This window comes from Pyricularia grisea, assembly GCF_004355905.1.
Source record: "Pyricularia grisea strain NI907 chromosome Unknown Pyricularia_grisea_NI907_Scaffold_2, whole genome shotgun sequence".
Taxonomy (NCBI): Eukaryota; Fungi; Ascomycota; class Sordariomycetes; order Magnaporthales; family Pyriculariaceae; genus Pyricularia; species Pyricularia grisea.
In genome coordinates this window covers 2506500-2519724 of record NW_022156717.1, presented here as the reverse complement: position 1 = coordinate 2519724, position 13225 = coordinate 2506500, and the positions used below count along the sequence as shown (strand labels likewise).

The following is a 13225-nucleotide window of genomic DNA, read 5'->3' as shown; positions in this document are numbered from 1 at the left end:
GAGCGGGTTTATTAATGTAGATTTTTGGTCGAGTGATATTTGTTTTTTTATGTTTCTGTATATGAGTTGACTCCGAAAGAAGCTTTTGTGGTTGATATTGGCCTGGTGATCCCCCGATGGGACCTTAGTAGAGCGTGTAAGTGAGATTGAGCCGGAGACTGAGTAAGAGTGGTACTGGTGGGAAGAACAAAAGTAAAAAAAAGGGTGACAAGCAGGGCGGGGAGGCAGACGGGTATATAAAAACAATCAACTTTGACAGGAATAATTAAAACCCTGACAAATCCCCCCCAACAAGTTTAACTTGTTTCTCTGACTGATTATCTGTCTCCAAGTAATATAAGTAATCAACTCATTCAAACACAAAAATATACCCCCGGGACCCACGATCCAGTCACACAACCAGGCCAGGCGCAGGCAAAACTATGTGCTATGTGGTAGGGCCCCCCCAGTTCCACCACCAAAAACAGCCCATCCCCAGTCCGAACCGAACCGATTCTCGTTCGCTGCGACCGGTTTAGGCAGGCCATCTCTCCACACCAGAGCGGACCCGACCAATCACGCAAGCACCGATTCTAAGCACATCAGCCCACCAGGGCCAGCGTCGGCATGAGAATGGCCTGATGGGCTGCAAGTTTTAGCGGCCCACTCCTGCCTAAACACGTACAGTAACAACCCAACCCAGTACAGTAGTAGTGTGACCCCTCCTCCTATTACAAAGAACCTGCTGCTGGTACCACTCAACATTAACAAAGCCTTGGAAATCAAGGCAAAGCACGTCAGTGTTGAGGGATGTGGTGTCTTTTTTTAATCGCCTTGATTGCACATTTCTTTCAAATCCTGCAAAAAAAGAAAGAATTTCTCAAAACTTCAATATTTTACTGACCAACTCTTCCTGTATTTTCTTTTCTCTCTCTTTGTTCAGAAAATAAACAAAGAAATAAAACCATGAAAAATACAAAAAAAAAAGTTGTGAAAAAAAGTGGCAAAATGGGCCATTCAATGGTTCCATACCGGGTATAATCCAACGCCCTGCAAGTAATAATAATCCAAGTAACTCCTCTCCCATCCAGAGCAAAAAAAGGCGAGCCCACACACACACACACACACACGCCCACACCTTTCGTTTGCTGCTTTTTGTATCTTCACCCGTGTCAGCCGTAGCGCCTGAAATAAGTTTCCCTTTTCCCTCTTTTCCCAACCCGAGTAACCAAGACAAAAGGGAAAACAGAAAGAGACATAGAGAAGAAAGGTGTACAAAGAAAACAAATAAACAAAAGTAAACATTTTTTTTTGTACGGGGAGGAATCACAACTGGGGTATACATGTTGATTTCATGCATAGCCAGTCGACATCCCTAACCTTTCAACGCCACGCGATGAGTAGGCGCAATGGGCCACTTCCATGCCGTTTCGGAACAGGGGTGAGACGACTCCCCACATCAGCTTCCTGGCCGCCATGTCGCTTGGCTCGTCGGGCTCCGTGTTGTGGCACCGCGCGCTGATGACGGCGCTGCAGCTGCCCGCCTCCAGAACGAGCGGGTTGCCCTGCGCCTGCCCGTCGGCAGTGGTGGCTCCGGGGGCGCGCCGAAGGCTCATGCCCAACACTCCGGCCCCCAACACGACGACCACGGCTAGCAGGGCCAGGAGTCCCGTGTCGCTCAATCCGAGGCACACCATCTCCGACGAAGTGGTCATGCTGTCGCCGTCAGTCGTGCTGTTGAGTTGCGCGCCCATGACGAAGACGCTCTGGCTCAACAGGAAGCCCATGCCGGCAAAGCCAGCACAGAGGCCCCAGGAGAGCGGACGCGGGAGTGTGAGGAAGAGGCTGGTAGTCTGGTCGCCCTGCGGCTGGTATGACACGCGCAGGGGTCTGGGGGACCCGCATGCATAGAGCGCCGACTCGTAGCTCAAGTAGAAGGTCGTCAGGAGGCTGTTGGTAGCTAGATACAGCACAGCCAGTAGCAGTTGCGGGAGTGCAGCAATAAGACATGCGCCTACTGCCGGTACATTTAGTGCGAACGCCGCAGTTGCCGAAGCCGTGCCGAGCCCTGTAAGAGCCCGGTCTGCTGACGAGTTGGTTTTGCGCGACAGGTTAATTGCCAGAGCAGAGGCTGTAAGACCTGTCATGGCGGTCCATATGAAGCAGATAATCACCCAGCGGGTCAGGCTTGCACTTTGGAACCAGTACTGGGCCGCGGGGACCCAGTACTTGATCTCTCTGAGACCCCAGCGTTTCTGCAATACATCCTTCTTGCTCATTAGGCAAGAATCCTGGGTCGTCTCATCGGGCACCTGGAGAAACGATGAGAGACTGTCTCCAAGGGTCACAAGTGGCTTAGAAACCTTCGATGTCCGGAATAGAACCAGGGCAGTGACGACCATTGTCAACAAGTTGAGAAGGACCACAACCATGAGAAGCGATCCGTTGAGAGCCACGCTGCACGACTGTGAATCGCTAGTTTCCCGCTTAGCCAGGCAAAACATAATGGAATCGGACTTGATTGGAGTCGAGTCGGCCGTTACAGCCTTTGCTGCCACCGGGTTAACGGCGAATTTGACTGAGGAGGCTGGGCTGGCGGTCTGGACGAGCGAGTTACTCTGGTCGTTGAGGCGTGTTACAAAGAGCGCGTCGCTGAATTCTGTTTCGAAGTTGCCGCTGAACCGTGAGATGCACTCGCTCGTAGTCATGTTCACCAGTTGGTTGCGGTTTGCCAGGTCTTGCAGTGAGAGAATGTCGAGGCGTCCCAGCCTCCCTGTGTTGTTGGACGTTGCATTGCTGAATGGGGCTCCGGTCAAGAACGATTCCGTTACATAGACGAGGTTGTATCCAACTCCGGCCTGTGACGTGAAGATTAATGAATTATAGCTGTTCCAATCAGTGTCAGTTTCTTACTCGCCAGTCGAGCTTGCAAAAAAAAAAAAAAAAAAAAAAAAAAAAAGCGAAGCCGAGCTAGCCCAACTTACATTACTTGCGAGGTTACAGCCACCAGCACAAGAACCAAGGCCATCACACTCCGCATGGGAGCAATTCGTCCCAGGTTACGCACCGAAGGAATGCCGATATCAAGCCACTGCTTCTTCGCATGAGCAGCATCGACCTCGGCACGTGTCGGACTGGTGAGCACCTGGAAGACGTAGTTGGCACCAGCAATGCCCACAAGCCCCAGGACGTTGACGAGAGCATGCAGGCCGTAGCTGACACTGGACGCTTCGCCGCAGGACCCGTTGAAGATGTTTGCCTCGTTGGTCAGCAACTCCTTTGCCGAACTACTCCCAGCGAGGGCTACAAGGAAGCAGGACAGGCTACCGGCGAAGATGATGAAGGCGATGAGCAAGTTCACCGAAACTCCGGCCCTCCAGCCTCCCGCCAAGCTCCCCCATGACTCTCTGTTCCCCCGGCTGTCACCACCGGCCCCTCGCATCAGATGGCGTCTGTCGTCACCGCTCATGTCGGATCCGATTGTCGAATGTCCGCCATCATCAGCCCCAAAACCACCCAGCTCACCTGCCCTCGACTGCATGCGGTTGTGACCCGTACCGTCCTCGTTGTATTCGACGTCCCGTTCGGCCAAGCGCCCGTTGTTCTTTCTTTTCATGGCAAGAGACTCGGGCGTCTCTCCTCGGATGTAGTTCCTCACGTAGTCCGGAACAATGGATCCGTCGACGCTGAAAATGTCACTGTCCCTTATCCCGGGCGTCTGCCATGTCTGTCTCCTCCTGCGCAGTGGGAAGTCGGGCATGACGGGAGTCGATATAACGGTCGTCGTCTCACTCGTGACGCTCGCAAATGGCCAGTTGACTGTTTGGCGACCCTTGGCCTTTTCACTCTGAAACTGCCTCATGTGCGCCGAACTTGCTTCACTCCTCATCCTGTCGTGAGTGGGCTTCCTCGGGGAGGAACCCATCCACTCGCCGGATTGCATCCTTTGCTTTCGTGTCAGTGCCCTAGCCTGCGAAAACATCTACTTTTGAACATCGTATATCCGATTCAACTTAGATCACTAACCTCCGAATCCGTGTCACCTCCTCATCCTCGGTCCACTCCTTCATCACCTCCGACGCGCCATCATCTCTAGAAGATACAACAACCTCCATCACGGGCGAAAAAAAAGCCTTGCTTCTGTTACTGGGCAAGGCGCATGTATGAAAAGAATGAAACCATTTAAATGGGAAGCTGATCAAAGCAAATGTCTCGATCGATGACGTTTCGTGATGGCGCAAGTAATTTTAGAAGCTGGCCTTGGGAAAGTCGAGTATCTTTCGGACGAATAATAGTATAAAGGACTGTGGGGTAAATTTGGTTTAATAAAAGGGGAGTATTAGAATAGAAAAAAAATGGGATAAGATATTCTACAGCCGCAAACGAGGCTGATAGGTTCCAAGGAATGAATGTAAGTAGGTTAAAAACGAGTGAGCCTACGAGTAGGAAACCGAAAGAGAAAGGAGTGGAAGGGGGTAGGTAGATCGGATAGAGGTATAGAGGCGGCAAGGGAAAGCTGGACTTGAGCGCAGATATGTATGTACCAAAGATCCTTTCAAGCAACTTCTTCCATACCCTCGTCCATCTCGAAACCAGGCTCTCGGCCAGACATCCCTGCGAGGATCACTGGATGGTCAGCCTGCCCTGGTCTGATGTGGTTGAACAGGCTCTGCGCGCCACCCACTTACAATGCACAGGTGCGTTCCCCGCCGTTGCGGCCCCTGTCTAAAGGCTCGGCCAGGAGGGAACCAGGGTTTATTTGAGCCGCCCTTGACTGCTGAGTGGATTCTGCCCTGTCATGAACTGTTGTAGCCTACACGATCACGATCGAGAGCAGCCATTTGCGGGTTTCAAAATGCAAAGTACAACAAGGCGATAACCCATGGGTACGATCTTGGTAGATAAAGGACCATGTTGAATTGGTTCCAGCAAAAAATTGCGAATGAATGGGATGAGCAAGGGTGACTGGTCCTATAACAAACAACTCCCATGTAAGTACTGCGACCTCGAACGCGCCAGGAATAGCTGGGGTCCGGCATCCAGCTTCCCGATCGTCCCAAGACAGACCGACCTATCTATCTGTCTGTGATCTGCGTGTCACTCGACGGGCACTTTTTTTCCTGTGTGTATTTTTGCTTCCTCTCTACCGGCGAGATCCTATTAGCTAGGCTAAATTGGGTTAGATGGTAGGCTACGGGGATATTCAACAGAGAGCCTCTTTTTTCCCCACGCGCGGCATGACGATATTATTTCCTCCTTTTCCCTGCGCATTGCTGCGCAAAAAAAAAAAGAGCCGGATGCTGGCATAGCATGGAAGGAGGTTTGAGGCTTGTGAACGAAAAAGTAAAAAGATGAAAAAAAAAAATCCACTTGCGGGGTATGCTTAACCCTTCTTAATAAATGCGTCGCCCAATGGCCAGCTTCAGAAGTTTCATCCCGATCTTCGTGGCGGACTGAGCAAGACGGTTCGATCAATAGTCGCCAACTGAGTGGACAAGCCCGATGGACTTTTAAGCGCCGCCTGTGGTACGTGGCTGTCAGAACGCACCTACCACTTAGTAGGTACTATAGCGAACCAACTTTTGGTACCTGCCCTGAGGCTTTGTTTAGAGGGTTTGTGATATATTGCATATTTGCAACTTGACCAACCACGTTGCCAGCCAGGCGTTCCGGATGAACGGTTGAAGGACGAATCATGGATACTGTCCATAGAACACGGGTGAACAGATTATTCCCCCCACATCTTCAATCAGACAGACATCTTTCAACAGATTCAATGCAGTGCTCGTTTTCCCAAACGGTCGGCTACAGAAATTGGGGCATGATCTTACTCGATCTTGATCTTCGTCGTCGAGAAAATTCGAAGAGAACAGAAATAGAGGTGGTCGGTGTATGAGAAAGGCTACCTACGTAAGAAAAGTCGGAGGAAAAGGAGGGTCTTCTGGATGGATCACAACCTGAACCAGACAAGGCGAAGACCTTTGAAACACTCGTTTAAAGATCCATCATAATGCGCGGAAAATGTAACCCCTGTCGATACACAAAAAAAGAGACTCGCCAATCGTTCCAAACCAATTCATTCCCTGAGCGAGTGATCCAGTGAGGCCTACCCAGGTCTTGCCCAGTTAGAGGGATGTGTTTAAAGTGATGGTTCTTGGCCCTTTTGTTCCGGTTTTGTCGACCCAGCCCTCCTCCAACGCCATGGGTCTATCCTTGACACCGGTGGGCTTGTGCACACTATTGGAGGGAGGAGGGGACACGGGGGGGCGAAGCCAGGAGATGTGCGGTTTGCAGGGGATTGAGTTTATGCGTTTTGGACGAAGAGGTTGCCTGGTCACCACCATTGTTTCAAGAAAGAAGAGGGAGAGAGAAGATAAGAGAGAGGGAGAGAGAGAGAGAGAAATGAAGAGTCTGTAAAACCTTGTTCGGGTGCAGCCACTGCTTTGTCGCAAAACGAACTCGCTCTTCATCGAGTGGTTGTAATGAGCTGTTATCTTTGTGTCAAAGTTGACAAGTGGCTTGCACATCGAACACGGTCGCTAAAAATGTATTTTGGAAAGGGAAACCGGACAAAAAAAGAGGGAGAGAGAGTAGAATGCAGTTAATTTTTAGTGAATGCGGCGACGGGATGACAGGCTCCAAGCCCGCATACAGAAAGGCTTGCCGCAAAAAAAGTCGAGTTGGGTCGAAAAGTTCGAACCACAAGGGAAGGCTAAGTTCCCCGCTACCTGTCAGGCTGAGACGTCTGACCTTTTTGCACCGCCGCGGCACAAAAAAAAAGCGGGTGGGTACAAAGTTCATAAAATGGGTACCTGCAGATGGTGCATGTCATTCCCGTGGGCGTCCTAATCGGGAACGAAACACCCAAAAGATTCCACCTTCCAATCGCCCCCTTCCTTGCCTCTTTCCAAATCAAATGCACTCTCCACTATAGCGGGCGAAAGCACTTAACCGGTACCTTGGTCCAAAAAAAAAGGTATGATCGGACGAAAGAAATCGAACGGGAGTCGGCTTTGTCGTGGGGAGGGGTTAGTTTGGTGGAAATTTACATGAAATGCCAATTTCCCGTTGCGACCAAAGGTGTGTTATTATACTACAGTACATATACAACATAAGCGGGACGTCAACGTCAGAAGTAAATTGCCCTCATCCAAACCGTTCTTGACCCTTGAATATCACCTGTGGCGCGGGCTGAACAATGCGGAAACGTTGCTTTTTTTGTCCTTCTACATCAAAGTTTTAATCATCAAAAGGACAAGTCGGAGAAAAAGAGGTAGCAAGGGTAGGTACCCTGTAGTTAAAATCACCAACAAATACCGTTGTTTTCCACAGAAGAAAAACAAATGGCCCGAAACCGAGCCACAAAACTCCTCCAGGACCTGTTACCTTGGCACCAGTCTATTGACAAGAAGGAATATCATCAAGCCTTACCCTCAGCCTGTTTGTTCCGTGCTTACAGACCTTTTGGTACGGATAAAAAGCTGCATGCCCTGGCTGGCTCTCTGTCGATCGTTGCTTGATCATGCAGAATTCCGAATATGTAAATCTGGTTTGGTAAGGGAATAATAGAGTGATCCGAGTATTCTGCGCCGAGGGAAAAAAAAAAAAAAAAAAAAAAAAAAACACCCCCGAAACCACAGGATTTTCTTTGAATCTACCTAGTAAATGACGCTTGCCCAACGTTCTGTACATATCGTCCCAAGATAACAAGTAGTAGTACATTGCCGAGTCCAACTTGTTCAAGAAGGCAGCTCTAGCAACAAGTGAGAAAGAGTAGCATGCTTTCCAAAGGCTCCAGATCGACATGTATATACGTCTTTATGTGTACAGTACCATGTTCGCAAAAAAACCCCAGGAAATCTCGCCAGCATTAAAAACAAAGGAAAGTCTTCACAAAGTAAGTCGGTTGGTCGAGATGGAGAGATATATATATCAAACTCTCCTGTGACGGATCGTCGTGCAATTTTCGGCACGCAGGGCAAAGCCCGATGATCAGTCCAGTATAGCCACCTCGTCACCTGCCCCAATCAAGCCCTTCTCTTCAACCTTGACATTGGCCCTCGCCATGTGCTGAGACTCGACGAACCTCTCCCAGTGTTCCGGATCCTGTGCCCTCATCAGCTCCTGAATCAGCTCCTTATCCTGCTTGAATACCGCAACGACTCCCTGGGCCGCAACTTTCCGATCGAGCTCCTCGTCGCCCAGATCTTCAATAAGGCCAAGAAGCATTCGTACGTGGTTGGGATCCTTTTCAATTTCCTCAACCGCGCACGATACCAAATCGAATTGCTGCCGAGTGAAACTGCTGCGGAACTTGTGGCCCGCCCGCAGCGCCCGTCCCTCCTCCTCGGTGAGCCCCTTGGACGTCATGGACAGCATCGAGCTGCTCCGCGACATGGTTGTTGACCGATGCAACACAAGGCCTTCATCGTCGTCCTCGCCATCTGAGATGATTGCACATGTGCCGCGGTCTGCCTCGGATCCGAATGACCCTGACAGCGCCATCGACGGCACAGTAGCATCTGGGTCCGTCTCCAGGCTTTCCGTATCTCCCTCGTCTTCCGGCGCAGGCTCTCTGGTTTCGGGGAACTCGTCTTCGAAACGCCTGATGATACCGTCCAGAGTCCTGTCCAAGAACAAGAGACGCTGGTAGGTGTGTGCATCTTGCGCGCTCTGGGTCGAGATGAGCTTTGCCCTGGCCATGGCAGGTTGCAGACGGTGCCGAATCTTTCTCGCGCTTGCCAGAAGATGCTTGGACATGTCCTTGGCCTTTTTGACACGAGGCAGGTTTTTTGAGGTTGGTCGTAACAATGGGCTTGTCACCATGGATTCTGTAAACAAAGGCGTTTCACCATTGCGGGTAAACTCGCCTGATGGTCGCCGAGAGTCGTCGCCACGATTCTTGAGACAGCATGCAAGCGCCTTCACTACCCCTGTACCGCCAATGACATAATCATCATCCGGCGCCGGCCCATTATCATCGTCGACCGCGTCTGGTCCTAGTTCGGGATGGCCAACCAGGTGCTGAAGCACGTCTGGGTACTCCAAATCCAGTCTCGAGGCTGTGTCCACACCATTTGTACCGTTGAGTGGTTGGTTTTCCATGTTGCGCAAGCAGTATGCCACGACTTGTTTGGCCATGGCCTTGACTATCTCTCCAGAATTCTCTGTTGGGACGTCCATGTCAACTGCTACAATGCTCGAGCTGACTCTCGTCGCGGCCAACATGGAAGCGTAGAATGCGCATGCTTCTTCTTGACTTTCTTCCGTCTTGGCGTCTGCTAGTTTAGAGAGCTCCGGATTCTCGAGTAGATTGATATGAGCTAGTCCAGGTACCTCGGGTAGTATTTCTGCGAGCGTGATCGCTTGTTCCGAATTCATCGAAACATCGGCAAGGTGAATCCTCTTCATACGAGCCATCTTGGGCAAGTATCTAGAGGGCTGTTAGCGAGGCCCGGCGTAGGGTGAGGGAGGATTTTCTAGTCACTCAGCAAAAAAAAATAAGAGACAAAAAAAAAGAAAACGTACCTTCGGAGCAGAGAAATGCAACTGGGCTCTGACCGGAAAAGGTCTTGGTTGTGTGAAAGGTCGATGAAGCGAAACTCCTGGAGCTTGACGAGTTTAGAGAAAAGCTTGCAAAGGGACTGTGGTGAAAGATTGCACTCTGCCAAGCTCAGCACGGACAAAGGCGAATCTTCAGGCAGCGCGTCTGCCAGCACGTCTAGTTGATCCCGCAAATCATTGCCCCCGAGGTCCAGACCATCACAAAAGTCGCTGGATATAAACCTCTTAACGTGCGAGACACCATCCGCATTGAGATCATTATGCGCCAGACCCAAGCGTTTGATTCTGCAAGCAATGATGCCGTCCATGAGTGTGCCGAACTCGTGCATGTCTGGCGCTGTCTCGCCTATGTTGAGTAGCTCGAGGGTAGAACCCGCCAGCCTTTCAGCCAAGCTCCTCGAAAGGAGTTGACAGATCGACGGCGGAGGTGAAACGGGCCGCGCCATACCCGGTATTGCGACATGGTGATGATGAATTTGAGTGCCGGCTGCTGATGTTGGCCGCGGCAAGGGGAGGTTTGATATGTCCAACTGTTGGATGGAACGACACATGTATATGAATAAGCACAAGTGCTTCCAGCCCTCTGGTCCAATCTTATTGTTCCGAAGTACTAGCCGTTCAACGACGCCACCTTGAGTGTCTGCTGTGTCGGATTCGCCGTTAGGTGTGTTTGGTCTTGTCGTTTTGCGACCTCTTTTGCGAAACCGCTTCGACGCAAGTAATCCGGACAGAATGACCCGCAATCCCTCGTCATTCAGCCCACAATTCTCTAATATAACCTCCTTTATGGGCACTACGGCGAGATAATCACCCAGCGTGACGAGGTCAGACAAGTGCAGCCAGTATCCGGCGAGATCCAACTTCTCAACAACGCCGCCGGCCGTGACATTATTAGGATTAGACAGCTGCTCCGTGATTTTCTTCAGGATAGGGGTCTCTCGTAGTTGACAACACCGGCGGTATATGCGGACGGGATTTGTCGTCGGCACTGATTGTGTCCTCGGTGGGGCATTATTATCGCCTGTTGCTGAGCCGGACGAATCGTAGTCACTGTCCATGGAGATTTCCATAGGTATTTGGCCGTTGAGTTCCGCAAGTTTGCGCTTCTTTTCCTTTCTGGCCTTTCTCTCCTCTTCACTACGCTTCTTCTTCTCCTTTTTCTTGGTATCAGGGCCGCCCTTTGGAGGGACTGCGGGAAGCTCCTTGGGTGGACTAGAAGCGACAGCCTTCTTCACGTCCTTGGCTTCGGACGCTTTCTCAATGCGGTCGACATCCTTGGCATCTTTTAACTTGGCCTCCTCGTTTGACCTGAACAACTTCAGCGCCTCGCCCTCTCCCTTTTCGGTAAGCGGCTTCTTCTTCGCTGGTTGGGGTGCCACTGGAGCTTTCTTTGCTGAGCCATCGCCCTCGGTATATTTGGGCATCGGCGCAATCTCAACGTCGACACAGAAGGCAACTCGCCGCAGCTTCGCTTGGTTGAGCTCCGCCAGGGCGCACCTTTCCCGCTTCCGATCAACATTCAAAACCTGCCGCGCCACCAACCCGTGATTTTTCTTATTGAACGTAGAGCCACTCAGGGAGCCGCCGCCGTTGCCGGATGAAGACAGCCGGCGCAAGACCTGTAGCAGTCCTGCTTGGCTTGCCTTGGGTGGGGCAGGCGTGTAGGGGCCGTCGCCCTCGTATCGAGTCGCATGCTGTAGCACCGCGTTCTTGACGGGGTTTGCCCTGGGCACGGTCATCTCGGTCTGTTTAGGTGGTGTGGTGCCAGGCTGGGGCGAGTTTTGATTGTTGCCGTTAGCACCACCGTTACTGTTGCTACTGCTGGAAAACTTGGAAGATATGTTGGAGAACCACGAGCCCCGGCGTTGTGGCGACGGCTGGGGTGGAGTGCCGGACCCATTTGTCAGCTTATCGGATCCGGCGGAGCCTGGTCGGGCCCCCGGTACTGGCCGTGGACTTGACGACGCTGTCGGACTTTCTGGCGCCTGGCCATCTTGGCTGGACTTTGAGGGTGTGGACTTGGTGTCGAGCGATGTGGAATTTGTCGAGTTGGTCGTATTTCGTCGTTGCGGGGTGCGGCCGGCCTTGTCTACATGTCAAGAAGTCCCGTGTAAGCAAACGTAATACGGTCTTGGATTCGCGAGCTGACATGACTCTGTTGGGTTTCTCCAATATTGACAGGTTTTTCTTTCTTATGCATTGACCAAGAGGCAGAACTGTTGCCAAAAAGGTGTCCATACCTCTTGGAGACCCATGGGTCATCCAACTAACATCAACACCATGCACATGCTCCATATCGAAGTGGGCAAAGTGTAGCGGGCGGGTTGAGGGTCGGATGCAAACGACGATGGCGGAGGGCCTGAGCTGTTTCTGGGCCGGACTCTCGTCGGAAGATTGGGATATGTCGAGTCGTCGGGTCGAAGAGATTTGTTTTTACGAGCTCATCGGCGGGAGCACCACGAGAGGAAGCTGCAATTTCAGAGCCAAGATGAATTGACCAGGCAGGGGAAAAAAAAGTCAAAAAGGGATGGCCGGGCGTGCTACAGGTGGGGTTCCGTTGTTGACCCACGGCACATCACGACCATGCGATAGTCTGCTTGTCCGCTATGGCCATGGTGTATGTGTGTTTCTGTTATGGCGCGATATGGTTTGAAGGTGAAGATCGGATAGAAATTTGATGGGTAGATAGGTATGTTGACAAATGAATGCACAAACAAATGGTGAGAAAAAATACCTTACCTACATAAACCTGAGGTATTTAGGATTGGGTGGCGGCGGACCTGAGGAGAGTTGATCGTAGCGTCAATTTGTCCGATGGCGAAGCTTATTGACTGGTTACCCGTCTTCTATCTGTCAGGTTACTTTGGCCGCCAACTAGCGTCGCGCAAGTTGCCATTTTATGCGGAGTTCACGGAGGGTGCTTACTACACTAGTTCTAGTGGCGACGTCCCCAGATTTCCCGTCGTTCCCAAAGCTGGGGGGCCAACCAAACAACCAACCAAACAAAAGCTGGGAAACCCTCAGCTGCCTGTACCACGTGGTAGGTCGTTTGATACTTTGTCTCCAAACATCCCCCAAGTATCAATAACAAGTCTTGTTATTAGGGGTTTCATCAATGCTGGTGCACATCTCACCAAAGTCCCGCTAGTTTGGACAAAGTTATAACTTTTTTTTTGTTGAAAAAAAAAAACCAAACAAAAGGAGAATACCAATAGAAGTTTGACGTCAGTCAGTGCACCCCAGCTGCATTGATTATATATTAAAGTTCAACCGGCGGTCGGGGCAGCCCTGCCGCGCACGGTCTTGTTGTTCAATCCGCGCCGCTTTCCTTTACCTCTCCGCGTAGGTACAGTAGGAGAATTCGCTCTGATTCCACCCCCTTGCTGGATAAGGCAACAAACAAGAAACAAGGCCAGCCTCGGTTTGTGGTATTTACTTTCAGGCACAAGGCTGCTGGAAATCCCAAATGACACCTGATCGTCTCATGTGTTGCTCATGTAGCCGGCCGAGCCGACTGCTCCGGACTTGGCCCCTTTTCTTCCAAGGTTACCTATCATTGGCTCTATAATAGGCTGACAGTACTGTCAGTACTGTCAGTACTTTTACCTTAGTCATGACCTCTAAATTCGCTCATCGCAATCAATGCTGACGGAGGCTTCAAACTGGCAAAGTGCTTGTATTA

At 51.1% G+C, this 13225-nt stretch overlaps 4 protein-coding genes across 4 annotated transcripts; 1 reads left to right on the top strand and 3 right to left on the bottom strand.

Moving 5' to 3' along the window:
• Positions 1-1127: 1127 nt before the first annotated feature.
• Positions 1128-4820, bottom strand: PgNI_03318 (uncharacterized protein). The gene is made up of 3 exons (XM_031123373.1): positions 4006-4820; positions 2964-3944; positions 1128-2865 (listed from the first exon to the last, which is right to left on the bottom strand). Exons 1-3 carry the CDS (start codon positions 4092-4094, stop codon positions 1332-1334), a joined length of 2604 nt encoding a protein of 867 aa, XP_030983877.1. The 5' UTR covers positions 4095-4820; the 3' UTR covers positions 1128-1331.
• Positions 4821-4921: 101 nt separating this feature from the next.
• PgNI_03317 (uncharacterized protein) lies at positions 4922-5068 on the top strand (the record flags this gene model as incomplete). Its single annotated transcript, XM_031123372.1, has 1 exon — positions 4922-5068. The coding sequence occupies one exon, from the start codon at positions 4922-4924 to the stop codon at positions 5066-5068; it is 147 nt and encodes a 48-aa protein (XP_030983870.1).
• Positions 5069-5105: 37 nt separating this feature from the next.
• On the bottom strand, positions 5106-5709 carry PgNI_03316 (uncharacterized protein). The gene is made up of 2 exons (XM_031123371.1): positions 5350-5709; positions 5106-5148 (listed from the first exon to the last, which is right to left on the bottom strand). The coding sequence occupies exon 1, from the start codon at positions 5687-5689 to the stop codon at positions 5528-5530; it is 162 nt and encodes a 53-aa protein (XP_030983869.1). The 5' UTR covers positions 5690-5709; the 3' UTR covers positions 5106-5148; positions 5350-5527.
• A 1895-nt stretch (positions 5710-7604) lies between these two features.
• Positions 7605-12366, bottom strand: PgNI_03315 (uncharacterized protein). The gene is made up of 3 exons (XM_031123370.1): positions 11784-12366; positions 9508-11632; positions 7605-9412 (listed from the first exon to the last, which is right to left on the bottom strand). The coding sequence occupies exons 1-3, from the start codon at positions 11836-11838 to the stop codon at positions 7972-7974; spliced, it is 3621 nt and encodes a 1206-aa protein (XP_030983872.1). The 5' UTR covers positions 11839-12366; the 3' UTR covers positions 7605-7971.
• Positions 12367-13225: the final 859 nt, after the last annotated feature.

What these genes read in the sequence shown, in the direction of transcription:
- PgNI_03318 (XM_031123373.1), bottom strand. Translation starts at nt 4,094, where the DNA reads ATGGAGGTTGTTGTATCTTCTAGAGATGATGGCGCGTCGGAGGTGATG. An exon ending in GAGGTGACACGGATTCGGAG is followed by an intron (nt 3,945 to 4,005) that starts GTTAGTGATCTA and finishes TTCGCAGGCTAG; the next exon opens with GGCACTGACACGAAAGCAAA. An exon ending in GCTGTAACCTCGCAAGTAAT is followed by an intron (nt 2,866 to 2,963) that starts GTAAGTTGGGCT and finishes TGATTGGAACAG; the next exon opens with CTATAATTCATTAATCTTCA.
- PgNI_03316 (XM_031123371.1), bottom strand. Translation starts at nt 5,689, where the DNA reads ATGGACAGTATCCATGATTCGTCCTTCAACCGTTCATCCGGAACGCCT.
- PgNI_03315 (XM_031123370.1), bottom strand. Translation starts at nt 11,838, where the DNA reads ATGGAGCATGTGCATGGTGTTGATGTTAGTTGGATGACCCATGGGTCT. An exon ending in GACCCATGGGTCTCCAAGAG is followed by an intron (nt 11,633 to 11,783) that starts GTATGGACACCT and finishes CTTGACATGTAG; the next exon opens with ACAAGGCCGGCCGCACCCCG. An exon ending in TGCATTTCTCTGCTCCGAAG is followed by an intron (nt 9,413 to 9,507) that starts GTACGTTTTCTT and finishes ACAGCCCTCTAG; the next exon opens with ATACTTGCCCAAGATGGCTC.